The 18,488-nt window shown below is 34.0% G+C and overlaps 1 protein-coding gene across 1 annotated transcript in view; it reads left to right on the top strand.

Annotated features, from left to right (window-relative positions):
- LOC140755412 (cytoplasmic aconitate hydratase) overlaps positions 1-18,488 on the top strand; it is a 51,536-nt gene that overhangs the window by 9,589 nt on the left and 23,459 nt on the right. Inside the window, exons 7-11 of the mRNA XM_073090616.1 lie at positions 1,070-1,196; positions 2,567-2,697; positions 4,074-4,245; positions 6,800-6,900; positions 7,587-7,703. Of these exons, the coding sequence (XP_072946717.1) occupies positions 1,070-1,196; positions 2,567-2,697; positions 4,074-4,245; positions 6,800-6,900; positions 7,587-7,703 (648 nt within the window). The remainder of the gene's footprint in view (positions 1-1,069; positions 1,197-2,566; positions 2,698-4,073; positions 4,246-6,799; positions 6,901-7,586; positions 7,704-18,488) is intronic.

Raw genomic sequence — 18,488 nt, 5'->3', positions numbered from 1 at the left:
ATTACTGATAGGATTCAACAATGTTACTGATTGGAGACAACAAAATTACTGCTTGGATTCATCAATATTACTGACTGGATTCAACAACGTTACTGATTGGATTCAACAATATTATAACGGCATATTTCTTGAATGTATCACAATAAAAAAAAATCAGTTAGAGCAAGATATATTTTATTAAGTATATAATTATAATGACTATTATGACACTTATAACTTCCCGCCAAAAGTCAATCATCTCTCCCCTCGCCTCTCCACACCTCTCCTCGCCCATCTGTCACCGCACTTCACCACATTAGAGCATCTCACTGCTGCTTAATAGTACATTAAAGTACTTTTTAACTGCTCCGCTGCTGATTCATCAATATTATTAACTGGATTCAACAACATTACTAACTACATTCAACAACATTATTGACTGGATCTAGCAACATTATTGACTGGACTCTACAACATTACTGACTGGATTCTACAACATTACTGACTGGATTCTACAACATTATTGGCTCGACTCAACAACATTACTTACGGGATTCAACAGCATTACTAACTGGATTCAACAACGTTACTGACTGGTTTCAACAACATTACTGACTGAATTCAACAACATTACTGACCGGATTCAACAACATTACTGACTGGATTCTACAATATTATTAACTGGATTCAACAATATTACTGACAGAATTCAAGTACATTACTGATTCTCTTACTTTCTTTTTTTAAGACTCGTTCTACACCCACTTCCCCCCACGAGGTCACCGTTGTGTCGTGTGCCATGGACACTCACAAACGAATACAAAACACCCAGACCCATAACAGAAATAAACTCATCATTTAGATGTCTGGCCGGGGATCGAACCCGGGACCCTCTGCGTGTCCGACCGGTATGGTAACCGCTCCGCCACGCGGGTCGTTATGCCATGCGTGGATTTAACTAATAACTCCTTCTCCATAAACACCTTGTGAAGTGGTGGTAGTTGTATTGACATTCAAAAAGTGCTCTGTAAAGAAACTCTTCTGAATAAAAAAAATGATTTGATTTAGATTTGATATATGAATATTTCAGGTAAATCTAGAATACTTAGCGCGTGTAGTGTTTACTGGGGAGCTCTTACACCCAGATTCGGTGGTGGGGACCGACAGTCACACCACCATGATCAACGGGCTGGGGGTCGTCGGCTGGGGGGTTGGGGGTACGTATTACTATAAGATACATTATCTATATTAGGGTACACTTAAAATATGTATATTGGGGGTAATCACAGATTAGTAAAGATTACTCACTCCTAACAAGAAAATGTACCCAGTTTTGAGAATTGAATAGTTGCGTAAAAAGTTTTGTCACGTCTCCGTGCTAAAATGTCCCTAAAATATTTGAAATAATTATTTTTTTATTATGTAAATTACGCAGTATTAGTGATTTAGTCGTAAATTTTCTCTAAAAATGTTTTTATTTGTCAAGAATTCATAAAAAGAACTTACTAATAAGTAGGGGTGTGCGAATATCGTTCGAATCGAATCGAATCGAATATCAATATTCGATTCGAAATTCGAATCGAATAATTCGAATTTTCGAATTATTCGTAAAAATTTCGAATAATTCGAAAGTTTTCGAATAATTCGCGAATTAAGGGGGTATTCTAGTCTAGAAGCATGAATTTCAGGTAATTTTTTGAAGTGCCGTAAAAAAAGGCAATCAATATTTTTACCATCCATTTTTTTATAAGTTATTTATTAACATTACAAGAATAGGATCATCCCCAAATTTCAATTTTTATTATTTCATTATTAAAAAAAAAACTATATTAATTGTTCTATTTGTGTAACTATATGGTTTAAATAAAATGTATATTGACTGTTAAATTTTTATTCGAAAATTCAAAATAAGAAACCCTGAAAAAATTCGAATTATTCAAAAAATTTCGGATTATTCGAAAATTTTCGAATTATTCGAAAATTTTCGAATTATTCGAAATTCGAATATTCGTAAGTTCGAATTATTCGCACACCCCTACTAATAAGCCGTTTATGGCTTCATTCAATTTCAAGGCGGCGAAGTATCTTTACTAATCTATGGGGGTAATACAAAATTTATTATTATTTTTATTTCGTGTTTAGAGTTAAAATATGTTATTTTAGCATATTTAAGAGACATACTAAAAATCAGGTCAAAAAAATGTTTTTAACATGTAATTTAACGTTTGACAACAACATCAAATTCGTCAATAATATTTAATGTTATTTTTCTTTTGTTATATCATTTGTCTAGTTGGAGAAATATCTCGATTCTGATAATTTTGAACAGATTTTTTAATTTTAATAGTCCTTTATTATTTTTTTAATTTGAAAGCAGACACATAAAATATATTTTTAATCACTCGAGATTTTTATTTTTACAAGTATTCTTCATTTCTTGTAATAAAAATGAATTCCAAAATTATTATTTTGTTTAATAAATGAAAATTCTAACAACTATTAAAACTGATATATTAAAAATTATTTCAACCATTTTTTTATTTAATATCTGAAGAAGGAAAATTCTAAAACCATTATATTGTTACAGGTATCGAAGCAGAGGCCGTGATGCTGGGTCAAGCCATCAGTATGTTGCTGCCCAAAGTGGTGGGGTACAAACTGGTGGGGGAGCTGAACCCACTGGCGACATCTACTGACCTTGTCCTCACTATTACTAAGGTGAGTTGTATTTATAACTTTTGTAGGGGTCAAAGTTCAGAAAAATGTCCGAAAAATGTACCATTTGTTTTTTTTTTATCTCTATTATATTTTTTTCTCTTTTTAAGAGGGATGTCCAGATATGGTTTAAGAAACTTTATTCTCATTAAGAATTACAAGAAATCCACTTACATGAGAACATATTTGATAACTTATTGTTTTTTTTTTTATAAATTGAATACTATACTCAATCTCAATTTACACTGACTCCACTCTGTATATTATTAAAGCAATACATATTTTTACTTATAAACTGTCTGTTATAAAAATCAGCATTAATTTTTATAACTTTTCGTAATATTGAACCAATTATTTTAAATTAAATAATTGGTTATTCTGCTCTAATTTTCTTTTTAATTTTTTTCATGAATAAACTTAAATAATATTAATTCATGAAAAATATCAACTTTTATAAGTAAATATTAATCTCTTCTTTCAATATATTTTTCCATGAATTTAACACTACACCCAGTGTACTACTATATGTAAAAAATATCTTCTGCATTTAAATATTATATTTTTTGTATGAATTTAGCATTTCAACCACCACTAAATTAATAAGTCTAAATTAATCTTTAACATTTTTAAATTTTCTTATGAATTTAATACTATATCTAACGTCCACATATAATAAATCTTCCGAATAATAAGATGATATTACATATTGACCGGATAATTAGATTCTGGATTATTTAGCAAATAAATTTTATGATTATGAACATTTCTCTAATGTATTTTCTTCATGAACTTTGTTTCATACCCAATGTACATTTACAATAAGTCAACATTTTTAAATTAGAGCGACCCTATTCTGAAAATTTCGTACCGATCTTTAAATTTTTAAAGATCTTTAATTTTTTTCTACTTTTAAAGTGGTGTACCTAAAAATTACTCGAGCTTGTTTATGAGAATTTGAAGGTAGATCCCGTTGTAGTTCAACTCTAGCGGCACCACTGCCACACCCATTTTTACCTAATAACAACAGTGTTAGGCGCTGCTGTGTTCCAGTTTGAAGGGTGTGGTAAGGGAGACAAACTTTTCCGAGGCGTTCCAGCTTAGTCCTCAGGGGTTAGCGGCGCATCTGTGGCCGACCTCAGGTAGGAATATCTAATCCTATCTGGGGTTGATTACAGATGTCCGTGGGCGTCAGTAGCCACTTACCATCAGGTGGACTGCATGCTCGTCTGCTACTCCGATATTATAAAAAAAAAACATAGATACAACCTAAGCTAATAAAAGCGTGGTAATTAATCATTAACATTTTTCCACTAAATTTTATTCATGACTTTAGCCACCCAACCCACTTATAATAATTCAAAATTATTCTTCCTCCCCAGCACCTCCGCTCCTTAGGCGTAGTGGGTAAATTCGTGGAGTTCTTCGGTCCTGGCGTCGCGGCACTGAGCATCGCGGACAGGGCCACAGTGGCCAACATGTGTCCCGAGTTCGGTGCCACGGTCGCACACTTCCCCGTGGACCACCGCTCGCTGGAGTACCTCGTGCAAACCAGTAAGCATATATAAGCATATATAATTATACTTAATCATAGGAGTAGAATCCCCTACTACTTTTTTGTCTGGCTAACTAGCTAGTTACAGACGTCAATATGTATAGTCCGCGTAAAACAGCTAGTCCGCTCTGAACATAGAAATGAATTGTATCGCCATAGTAATTGTATGAGTACACCTGCTCGCAACAACTTCAGAGCGGACTAGCAGTTTGGCGCGGACTATATCTAACTATATATATATATTTTTTTTATAATATAAGAGTAGCAGACGAGCATGCAGTCCACCTGATGGTAAGTGGCTACTGCCGCCCATGGACATCTGTAATCAACCCCAGATAGGATTAGATATTCCTACCTGAGGTCGGCCACAGATGCGCCGCTACCCCTGAGGACTAAGCTGGAACGCCTCGGAAAAGTCTGTCTCCCTTACCACACCCTTCAAACCGGAACACAGCAGCGCCTAACACTGCTGTTATTAGGTAGAAATAGGTGTAGCGGTGGTGCCGCCGGAGTCGAACCACAAAGGGTTCTACCACCTTTAAATCCAAAGATACTCACTCATCTTGTATTATCTTAGGAAACTGAGCTAGATAAGGTAGTTGTGCACGCTTGTAATTTTTTGCATTGTAAACATATGTAGCTAGATTTGTAAAACATTTAACTAAACTTGTAAGTAAGCATTGTGGACCGTGCGACATACCCCAAGTAGACTACAGTTTGACCATTACAAACGTGCGACCAGAGTCATAAAACATGATGTCAAAGGAATGAGACAATGTCGCACAACGTTATCGAGACAGGGATGCCGCTCGGGCGCAGATAACTAACTACATATATAAATCTAAGTTGTATAACATTTAATACATTGTTTATTTTAAAAGCAAGTATTAGAAATACGTCCTAAAAATATTTTGCATTATTTTCTTAGGGCTCGAACACAAAACTGCGATGCGACGCGATGCGAATTCGCAACGCAGAAAATTGCGACACGAATTGCTGCGATGCGATATCGTGCGGCATAGCGTCTCCCAGGGTGACCATTCTTTCGACAACCGTCAACCGTACGAAACGTATTTTGAAAATTAGGTCGTGACATGGATCGTAAAAAGAAGTCTGGAATTTTTTTTTATTGCTTAAGAGATACAGGAAAGAGTAACAAAGTAAATTTTTGGGTTCATCCATTTATCATATATCATTTATTTTATATTTAGTTTCCCAAAGAACAGGGCGCTCCTCAATCAGTAATATAAAAAAGTCAACGACGTACTTTGTCATTTTTTTACATACGTCCTCCCACCCAACAAATACAGGTCTGTACGTCTTTCCCACACGCTGTCTCAGAACGAACTAAAAATGGCGTCAACAAGTGTGACGAAACATCGCAGGAATGTGCGATGCCAATTAATTAGCAAGTTCTTGCGATGCGTCGAGGGAGCTCGCAGATTTTTACGATGCGACGTCGCATCGCAGTTTTGTGTACGAGCCCTTAACCTTTCCTTGATTGCCTGCTATTGACTTTCGACAAATCTCTTTGTTCTTACACACAACACTAGAAGTGCGAGGGAGAGTTTCGATATGTCTATGAGTGAGCGAGAGATCTGATAAAAAATATTTATGGCTCAGTTTGCACGTTCGTAATGGCCCAACTATAGTAAGTTAGTTATGTTGTAAGCATGTATATATTATATATATTGTATATATATTACAACTATCCATATAAATAAGTATCATGGACCGCCCGACACACTTCGCACAGATTACTAAGTTGTTTGAAGTTGTAAGCATATATAGCTATTCTTAATTAGTATCTCATACACATCAGTAAACATAATATATAATTCAATGTGACTATTTGTACAGGTACTGGACTAATAAATTATATTTATTCGTACATTTATTCAATTTTTTTTTTCTTTAAACAATGTGACAAATTCAATTTTTTTTTTAAATATAAAATTATATTTATTCGTACATTTATTAATTTTTTTCTTTCTTTAAACAATGTGACAAATTCAATTTTTTTTTAATATATTTATTCGTACATTTATTCAATTTAGGTTTTTTTTTTTTTAAATTGATTTCGAACGGGCTGATGGCGATCGACGTCATTTTTTGATGTTAAGAGCTTAGTTTCTAAAATCGATCGGTAGAGCCGTTTAAAAGTTATTAAAAAAAATAACATTTCAAAAAAAAATTTTTGTAGTTTTTTTGAGATTTCTCAAAATCTACCGGTTCGAATCGGATAATAATAAATTGTTTGTGCAGTACCCGTATTAATAATTATAAATTGTTCGTACAGTACCTGTATTAATAGACTCAGCCTATATAATTTTGTAACTAATAATGATAATTTATTTATAACATGAAAATGTACAATTTATATTCAATTATTTACAGTATTATAAAAACTTAAAGTAAGTAAAAATAAACTAAGTTTATTTTATAAGTAGTCATTTAACAAGTAGTAAGTACCGTTACACTTCCTAATGCTAAGAGACTGAGATAATAATAACACAGTAAAGGAATGGTGGTATATTCGATTTCTTCTTCCAGACCGATCAGCGGAGAAGATAAAGATAATAGAGGAGTACCTCCGTGCCACCAACCAGTTCAGAGACTACAGCAACCCCGAACAGGACCCCGTGTTCTCTGAGGTACATATATACACACGTGCGCACACACACACACACACACACACACACACACACACACACACACACACACACACACAGACACACACACACACACACACACAAAACAGAGAGAGAGATAGATATGGAGGAGAGGACATGAACTCATTACTCAGTATACACACACATACTCATCACGGGTATACATATCATCATAGACAGGAACATGAACATATATAAATACTCGCACACAGGCATAATTACGCATAGACCATAGATATAAATATTATTTTGCATGCACACTACACTACACACACACAGAGTCGCGCACACATACAGAGAAAGACATTATTATATCAACGCTTAAAAAAATTGTCAATCCTTAAGCAACATTATGTAAACTTAACATCTTTTCTAATATAGCGTAGCAGATAAGCATGCAGTCCACCTGATGGTAAGTCACTGCCGTATGGACATTTGTAATCAACCCCAGATAGGTTTAGATGAAGTCTGAAGTCGTCCACGGATGCGCCGCTACCCTTGAGGACTAAGCTGGAACGCCTCGGATAAGTATGTCTCCCTTCCCACACTTCAAACCAGAACTCAGCAGCGCTACACCACTGTTATAACAGAAATAGGTGTGACGATGGTGCCGGAGTCGAACCACAAAGGGTTCTACAACCATCACAATATATCATCTATATTTCCAGGTGGTAGAGTTGGATCTGGCGACGGTGGTGACATCTGTGAGCGGACCGAAGCGCCCTCAAGACCGAGTCTCAGTGTCCGATATGAAGAAGGACTTCGAGGAATGTCTGGTTAATAAGGTAAGTGTTGTTTTTTATACTTACAGCAGTGATAGCGTAGTGGTTGAAACGGCTTCTTAATTCGAGGTTCGACCACGTCTCTCATCTTTGATTTCTATGCCTGCTCCACATTCTCGCGAGAACGCGAGAAAGGCACGGGAATTGAGACTGTGGAACCTATACGAATCGGGGTATTCTCGCGTTCTCGCGAGATTCTCGCGAGAATGTGGAACGGGCTTTAAAAGTCATCATCATCAACCCATTCCTGTCCCACTGCTGGGCACGGGTCTCCTCTCAGAATGTTATTGTCAGAATTAGAGGTGCGTATTCGAAATTAATTGTCACTTGCTAAACCGTGAAGGAAAACATCGTGAGGAAATCTGAATGCCTGAGAGATCTTTAAAAAAATCTCAAAGGTATGTGAAGTTTACCAATATGCACTTGTCCAGCGCGGTGGACTATGGCCTTATCCTACTCATTCTGAGAGGAGACCCGTGCCCAGTAGTGGTAGATAGTAATGAGTAGATGATGATGATGACGTGTCATTCCCACAAACACAGCTATCACACACCCAGTGACATAATTTAAAAACTGTCATCTGAGCGTAAGACTGCTGTTATTATAAGATTTATTTTAACTGTTTTCTTTCTTAATAATATGATCGAGTGATGTGTCATTCCCGTAAAAATAGCTGTTATTATAAGATCTTTTATATTCTATTTTTGTTTTCTTCGTAATATCTTCGAATGATGTGTCATTCCCACAAACACAGCTATCACACACCCAGTGACAGAATTTAGTCACATGTCTCTTGAGTGGGTGACTGCTATGTTTGTAAGAAATATAAGCAGTAGTCTCCAATCATACTCATCCCTGGCAGAGTAAAATCAGCAGCATTCGTAAAAATATAAAAAAAATCCTTTATATTAAAAAAAAGAACAACAAAAATGGCATATACACGTAAAAAATAAATAAGTATATTTCTTTATAATCTATAAAAATAATAAAACACAAATGTCAAATACGTTCCACATATAGTCATTATTTTTAAAAAGACCTAAAATTTATACATACAATACAATAAAATAAAAAAATAAAGAAGAAACATCTCTAGAAATAATAATATACATTTTACATATATATTTATTTTAACAACACGCTTTATGTATCATTCAACAACAGCTATCAAACACCCAGTGACAGAATTTAGTCACATGTCATCTGAGTGAGTGACTGCTAATCTTAAAAGATCAAGCGCTATGGATAATTTTAAATTCTCAGTTATTTTAAACATTTATACCAAACACAATAATGAAATGAAAATGAAAATGAAAAAATGATTTATTGATTCACAAATACATTACAAAACGTTGCCAGGGCCCCTGTACTGAGTACAACTCGTATTACTGGGTACCCCGCTCAAACCTCCTAGAATACAATTGAATCAACTTATATTATGTAGAAAACAATAACAAAGTTTGATATATTCACTGTGCGTTTGTGATGTATGAAAGTGCGTGTGTGAGTGTATGTGTAGTGTGTGTGTGAGGATGTGTGTTTGAGTGATGTGTTTTGTGTGTATGGGTGTGTGTGTGTAAGATTGTGTACCTAACGTTAACTAATTTGTTGCTGTTTCTTATTAGTAGATAGTGATTATTTTATATCATTATATTTATCAATATAATTATCAATAATCATTCGAAGATGCAATTAAAATGCATAATTCAGTGTAGCAACTCGGTATTGTAGTAAAATACCAAGCCAGACCCATTTTCCTATACAAAACACAGAAGAAAAATAAATATCTTATTTTTATATCGTAATAAGGGATAATATTCTTCCAACAACAGCTATCACACACCCAGTGACAGAATTAAGTCACATGTCATCTGAGTGAGTGACTGCTATCATTAAAAGATAATATAAAATACTTCATTATATTACATACGAAAGACGGCGCCATAATTTTAAATCACGCTGAGTTTTGTAAACATTTTCTATATGTCAACTAAAAAAATAATTAATAAGAACACACACCTAGTAAGCGATGATAATAATGCCAATATTTTTCCAACAACAGCTATCACACACCCAGTGACAGAATTTAGTCACATGTCATCTGAGTGAGTGACTGCTATTATTAAAACATACTTCATTACATTACACAATGCCTGTCGATGTAGTTGGCGATGATAATAATGATGATGTTTCTTATAATAATGATAATCCTCCAACAACAGCTATCACACACCCAGTGATAGAATTTAGTCACATGTCTACTGAGTGAGTGACTGCTATTATTAAAACATACTTCATTACATTACACAGTGCCTGTCGATGTAGTTGGCGATGATAATAATGATGATGTTTCTTATAATAATGATAATCCTCCAACAACAGCTATCACACACCCAGTGACAGAATTTAGTCACATGTCATCTGAGTGAGTGACTGCTATCATTAAAAGACAACATAGGATACTTCATAACATTACACATGACGGGTCGAGAGATGGCTTCTCAATTCTGAATTACGCTTTCAAAGTTTTCTAAACATCATGTATAAATCAACCAAAGGGTACAAATAAATAACCAAAAGGTAAAAATAAATAAGAAAATATGTAGTAAGCGATGATAATAAAAATAATAATCTCGCAACAACAGCTATCAAACACCCAGTGACAGAATTTAGTCATATGCCTACTGAGTGAGTGACTGCTATCGTTAAAAGATAATATAATATACTTGATTATATTACACATGACGTGTCAAGAGATGACATAATTCTGAATTACTCCAAGTTTTCTAAGCGTATAAACTGAAACAATCAATTATAAATTATAATCAAAATCTCCATCCAAATTGGATACTTTCTGAGAAAATCGCGGACACACAACTTTACATACATACATACATACATACATAGCCATTGAATACAGAATCTACTTTTGAAGTCGATTAAAGACACAGTCGTAGTTGGCAATGATAATGATAATGATGATAATGGTGATACTTCGTCATAATGATGATAATCCTCCAACAACAGCTATCACACACCCAGTGACAGAATTTAGTCACATGTCATCTGAGTGAGTGACTGCTACTATTAGTAGACATTGAGTTTCTTGCGCCGCAGCTTGATCATATTCCTTGTAGATTACGTTTTAATCTATTTACATTTTTGGCGAGTACCTTCTGAATCTATTCTAGTTTTAATGGGTTTTTGACGAATGGTTGATGACTATTCCTCCTACTAATAGCTTTCACACACCCAGTGACAGATATCAGACATGTCTACTGAGCGAATGACGGCTATAATGTAGAAGGTTGTCTTTTTCTTCAATATCCCTCTTCAAGCTTCTCAACTGATATTTATAGTCCGATGTAGTACGATGTTCTTCAGTATTGAAGCGTTGTCTGTGTGTCATACTAACAGCTATCACACACCCAGTGGCAGAATTTAGTCACATGTCATCTGAGTGAGTGACTGCTATTATTGGTAGACATCGAGTTTCTTACGCCGCTTCGTGGCCATATTCTTTGTAGATACAACCTTTTCGTCTATTTACACTTCTTGGCGAGATGCTTTTGAAAATCGATTGTAGTTTTAACTGGTTTTTAATGCATGGTTGATGACTATTCCTCCTACTAACAGCTTTCACACACCCAGTGACAGATATCAGACATGTCTACTGAGCGAATGACGGCTATAATGTAGAAGGTTGTCTTCAATATCCACTAGAATGTCTAAGATCTCGACTGCTGTTCACGGATCTGATGTATAATCTTCAGTATTGAAGCGTTGTTTGTGTCTCACACTAATAGCTATCACACACCCAGTGACAGAATTTAGTCACATGTCACCTGAGTGAGTGAGTGCTATCAGTGGTATATGTATTTTTCTTACTGCGGTTCTTGACGAAATTTGACGTTTCGACAAAAAATAATATGCTTTGTATGTATAGTTGATAACTTTTCCTCCTACCAATAGCTTTCACACACCCAGTGACAGAATTTAGTCACATGTCTACTGAGTGAGTGACTGCTATAACGTAGAAGTTTATTGCTGGAAAATATTACATTTTAAAATAAGCGGTAATTTGTACTGTATTTCTATGATGTTTGCTATTATTTTTCCGTGTACAAAAACTTGTAAATAAAATAAGTATGTCATTTTGAAGGTGGTAGAACCCTTTGTGGTCCGACTCCGGCGGCACCACCGCCACACCTATTTCTACCTAATAACTGCAGTGTTAGGTGCTGCTGTGTTCCGGTTTGAAGGGTGTGGTAAGGGAGAAAGACTTTTCCGAGGCATTCCAGCTTAGTCCTCAGGGGTAGCGGCGCATCTGTGGCCGACCTCAGGTAGGAATATCTAATCCTATCTGGGGTTTATTACAGATGTCCATGGGCGGCAGTAGCCACTTACCATCAGGTGGACTGCATGCTCGTCTGATACTCTTATATTATAAAAAAAAAAAAATAATAATTGAATATTCTTCACTCTTTAAGCATCTTGACTCATATTTTATAGTGTGATGTACATTCTTCAGTCTTGAAGCGTTGTTTGTTTCACAATAACAGCTATCATACACCCAGTGGCAAAATTTAGTAACATGTCATTTGAGTGACTCCTATCGTTGGTAGACGAAGCTTATCCCCACACATCTTGACGAGACTTGAATTGTATAGCAGATTGATTTCCTTTGAATTAATCTTGACTATTCCTCCTACCAATAGCTTTCACACACCCAGTGACAGATATCAAACATGTCTACTGAGCGAATGACGGCTGTAATGTAGAAGTTTGTCATTTTCTTCAATATCCATCACTCTTTAAGCATTTTAATATTTATATAAGTCCGGTATATATTCTTCAGTCATGAAGCGTTGTGTGTTTCACACTGACAGCTATCACATACCCAGTGACAGAATTATAAACATGTCATTGAATGTGTGAGTGCTATCAGTATAAAACGTATTTCACCTGAAAATTTACAAAAAACCTAGGACAAAGAATAAATAAAGTAAGATAAATTAAATTAAAAAAAAATACTTCCTCGATCACTGTAAGAATAATAAATAATTTAGTCGTCATATACCCATATTACAAACTTTTATTTAACCATATAAGTATGTATGTCATTTAGCTTGAAATGATTACTGTATGTTTTACTGCATTTTTATCTAAAAATTGATCATAAATTTGCAATAAATCGATTTAAAGAATAATTATTGTTTTAAAAATTACAATAAAATAAATAAGTCATGAACTAAATACTTTTACACAACTTTCCAAATTAAATGACATATTGATGATGATGATTGATGATAACATCTTCCAACAACAGCTATCACACACCCAGTGACAGAATTTAGTCACATGTCATCTGAGTGAGTGACTGCTATCATTAGAAGACAACATAAGATACTTCATAACATTACACATGACGGGTCGAGAGATGGCTTCACAATTCTGAATTACGCTTTCAAAGATTTCTAAAAATCAACCAAAAGGTAAAAATAAATAAGAAAATATGTAGTAAGCGATGATAATAAAAATAATAATCTCGCAACAACAGCTATCACACACCCAGTGACAGAATTTAGTCACATGTCATCTGAGTGAGTGACTGCTATTATTAAAACATACTTCATTACATTACACAGTGCCTGTCGATGTAGTTGGCGATGATAATAATGATGATGTTTCTTATAATAATGATAATCCTCCAACAACAGCTATCACACACCCAGTGACAGAATTTAGTCACATGTCATCTGAGTGAGTGACTGCTATTGATAAAAGACATGATGGCCCTCGATGTTGATGATATTGATGATAATGATTCTAATAACAACTAAGATGAAATGATGATCACCTTACGATGCTGATGCTGACTGATTCTAAAAATAACTATCAATCACCCAGTGATATGATGAAAAAAAGTATCTACTGAATGAATGACAGCTATAATTAGAAATCCATCGCTAGAAATCCAATATCATATATTAAAGCAGCAATTATTACAAAAAAAGTCTGCCTAAAAATTTAGACTATATCACTTTGACGACCCGCGTGGCGGAGCGGTCACCATACCGGTTCCGGGTTCGATCCTCGGCCAGACAAATATCTGAATGATGAATTTAGATATCTGTTCTGGGTCTGGGTGTTTGTGTTTTCGGCTTTGTGTGGGTCCATGGCACTCACGATGCAGGGAATCCTAGTGAGGGGTTGTGAGTGTAGAAAGCGTTTAGACTATATCACTTACACAATTTATACAAATCCAAAAACTCATATCCAATAACTCATCAAAAGGCTTGATTTACACATTTCTGAATATAACATTCAGAAATGTGTAAATCAAGCCTTTTGGGCTGTAGGTCTTGCCAAAGAATAAGACATACATAAGACATACATAAGACATACATAAGACATACATACATAGTCAAAAAATATTACTTTCCACAGTTAGGTAGAAAGGCAAACCTGTTTATCTACATATAATTAACTTCAGCGACGAATGTCACCTCAAATAATAGCTATCAACCACCCAGTGACAGATATTAGACTTGTCTACTGCGTGAATGACGGCCATCATTCAAAGAACACTGTACAACCGAAGGCCCGTGCCAGACGTAAACAAATATTTGAGCAAAGACTGCTCACACATTTGAACACTTATTTGTTTAAATTTTTAAGCCGTCACTCATGTCATGGTCTCCTAGCAACTGGACTTTGCATGTGTAGCAGGCTCCGCAAATATATGAAGTTTGAACGCTTTGATGTGCGCTCGAAAAACCGATAAGAAATGACAAAGTGTAAATATTTGAAGCAAGCTTTGAACAAATACTCAAAGACCCGTGCTTCAGTGTTCAAACATGTGCTCAAATATATGTTCAAATGTTTGTGCTTTGTCTGGCACGGGCCGTAGACAAGTTGGCTATTCATAGATGATTTGGTCATCAAACAGTAGCTATCACACACCCAGTGACAGAATTTAGTCACATGTCTACTGAGTGAGTGACTGCTACTGTTAAAAAACCATAAATACCCATAGCTCTTAGCCTATCCCTTTTAGTTACCCGAGACTTATTATAGAAAATGATCAATTACATCTCACACAAGACTAATGATTGAAAATGATAAAGAAGCATACAGTGTTATGATGATTATGTTTTATAACAACAGCTATCACACACCCAGTGACAGAATTTAATCACATGTCACCTGAGTGAGTGACTGCTACTGTTATAAGACCATAAATGTCTATACTATAACCCATAGCTAGCACCTTCTGGTTAACTATTGTTTGTCGTTATATATAATAATTTTCACTGATTTTCACACATCTATTACAAGAAGATTTACTATATTTATATCAAATTATTTATAATTATGAGAAATAATTACTATAAAGATTACCCCATGAATATTGTAAACTATACCTTTATAATAATTCATGAAAATAAAGAATTGATATTATTATCTACAAGATATGCCCAAGATTGCCAGTCTATAAATAAGTAAAATACACAAAATATTAATTTAAAATGATAGAAACATACAATTCTTCGCATTATTATGATGATTATGTTTTATAACAACAGCTATCAGACACCCAGTGACAGAATTTAGTCACATGTCTACTGAGTGAGTGACTGCTATCGTTAAAAAACTAAACTATGTCACTTAGTAAATGTGATTGAGCTTTTGTAAGTTCAATTGCGATCATCCTACCAATTTCAACATTATACCAATAGCACTGCTGTGTTTCTGTTTGAAGGGCGTTCTAATTTAGTTACCTGTTTTAGAGTTCACATATAGTATGGTCCTTTATAATATGTAAATGGTATGTTGACTCGCTTCTTGCGTAGATTGGACAATGATAAAATAATAAACAAAAATGACGTCATAATGCTGATCATGTTTTATAATAACAGCTATCACACACCCAGTGACAGAATTTAGTCACATGTCTACTGAGTGAGTGACTGCTATCATTAAAAAACTAAATTAAATCATTTAGTAAACGTTATGACCTTTTTTAGTACAACGGTGATCATTGGACAATTTCATTATTATGTCACTGCTGTGTTTTTGTTTGAAGAGCGTTCTAATTTAGTCCTCGGAGACAGCAACATATTTTAGACTTTACATATATTATGATGCTTAATAATATGTAAATAATTTGTTGACTCGCTCCTTGCATAGATAATTGAAACAATATATATTTAGCTATGATTATAATTGTCAAATTGTATACATAAATAAAAAGCTGCATAGATTCGATAATGATAGAATAATAAAAAAAATGACGTCATAATGATGATTCTGTTTTATAAAAACAGCTATCACACACCCAGTGACAGAATTTAGTCACATGTCTACGGAGTGAGTGACTGCTATCATTAAAAAACTAAATTATATCACTAGATCGTGATAGAAATTTTGTTCCAATTTCGCTGATGTGTTATTGCTTGAAGGGCGTTCTAATTTAGTCCTCGGAGATAGCAACATACCTGCTTTAGACTTCGTATATGACCCTTAATAATATGTAAATAGTAGTATGTTGTCTCGCTTCGTACGTAGATCAGACAATGATAAAATAATAAATAAAAATGACGTTATAATGATGATCATGTTTTATAACAACAGCTATCACACACCCAGTGACAGAATCTAGTCACATGTCTACTAAGTGAGTGACTGCTATCATTAAAAAACTAAATATGACACTCAAACAATAGAAACAACACATTGATTAAAAAATAACTAAATAATCACAATACATTATGAAAGTAATAAAAAGAAACAATAATTTTCTCACACTAAAACAATGAAACAAAACATTTAATCTTCTAAAAACATTAAAATAATCACACTTGAAACATGATGAAAAGATTTAATAACATTTTCTGTCGTGATGTGAGAGTGATAGAATCACTCGCGTATCATATTCCCAGTGATAGAATACGTAACTTATCATCTGATAACATGATAGCGTTTGTCCCATCACTAAACTGCAGGTTACAATCAAGTTAAATTGACGAAAATACGCCGCAAATTATAAATAAATAAATATTAGATAAAGACGTTGGAAAAGCTCATGGAAGTCTAAAATTATTAGATAATGTCATTATGTAAAAACACTGCTTTCTGAAAGGTGTACCTTTCCTTACCTGAGAGTCAAGTTGAATCCCTTATATACTTACGTATATTGCACTTTTCTTATATATGTCACTTCTCGTTTTTTTAATTACACTAACACTTTTATATTTATCACAATTAACTAGAAAAGTACACAACGAATAAAGAATTTATTTACATATTTGATTTTTTTTTTTAATTATCTAATAACATGCAAGTATGTTAACACTATACCGATTTTATTTAAATTGAACTAAACTGTATCACTATTTTTGAGTACCTTAAATTATCTTTATAAATATCAAAATTAATAAATACAAATTGACACTTCCATTGTTTAACTTTACTATTATTTTTTAATTTTTAAAATTGGTCTTCTACTCCTGATGTGTACTGAACGAGTTACGAATTGGATCTGATGTATTGTTTGCGCTGTGCGGAGTATTTATATTAAAAGGAGTGGGGATGATGAGTAAATTCATATTCGCACGATTTACTAATTATTGCAACTAATTAGTGAATTAGTTAATTGATAATTTGTTTATGAGATTTAGTACGCAAGTATGTAATTATATAATTATTCTGTTTTTGGAAACATAAACCTCTTATTCTTAAATCGAAACTTGTCAATATTTTTTTGTTATTTAGTCAACTAAATAAATTGCTTGCATTCCACTTTTTAACTAACTTTTAAAAGTCTTTCTAAACGTTATAAATTTTATATAAATTAATTAATTGTTATATACGTTACGAAATTGGTTCAGAAAATTTATTGATTAAAGATAGAATGAATACCTCAATCACACACTCCCACCTAAAATCGCGTGTTCATACACATTCATATACGCACACACAAATGCACACACACACACACACACAAACACACACACATGCACTACACGCACGCACTAATATACAGTTACCAACTCTAAGTATCTATAAAAAATGTAAATTGTTGACCTTAAAATATAATAATGTAAACTAATAACTTAAGCTGTTGATTTTATATTAAATAAAAAAAATAGTAATTGCAGTCAAAAACGATATAAAAAACGAACTTAAATAAGGTTAATAATAAGGAATTCTTAGTTTTAAAGAAAATTTAATAATATGATAAAAACAATACACATAGACACTAGCATTCACTAAACACAAAATATTCACAAATTAACGAGTTTCTCCATCACTTCATATATCTTCTCCAGTTCTCTGTATTCTCCGTCGTTGTTCACCACAAGAAGATTTGGTGAAACAGCTTTATGATAGAATTTTATCTCATAAGCTGTATCACCAAATGTTCTCGTTGTGAAATATCTTCATTTCGAGTCTGTTTTGAAACTTAAAAACACTTGTAATAAGAACGAATACACCATTGTATTATTTGTAGATTCGAAATTGACGTAGAAATTAAATTATAATTCAATTAAGTGGTCTTTTTATAATATAGGAGTAGCTCGTCATGCAGTCCACCTGATGGTAAGTGGATACTGCCGCCCATGGACATCTGTAATCAACCCCAGATAGAATTAGATATTCCTACCTGAGCTCGGCCACAGATGCGCCGCTACCTCTGAGGACTAAGTTGGAACGCCTCGAAAAACTATGTCTCCATTACCACACCCTTCAGGAACACAACAGCGCTTAACACTGCTGTTATAA

This window comes from Epargyreus clarus, unplaced genomic scaffold (assembly GCF_041222505.1).
Source record: "Epargyreus clarus isolate Ecla_fem2 unplaced genomic scaffold, WU_Ecla_fem_2.2 ptg000033l, whole genome shotgun sequence".
NCBI classification, from domain to species: domain Eukaryota; kingdom Metazoa; phylum Arthropoda; class Insecta; order Lepidoptera; family Hesperiidae; genus Epargyreus; species Epargyreus clarus.
Note: the sequence above shows the minus strand (reverse complement) of the source record. Positions and strands in the feature narration are given on the sequence as shown.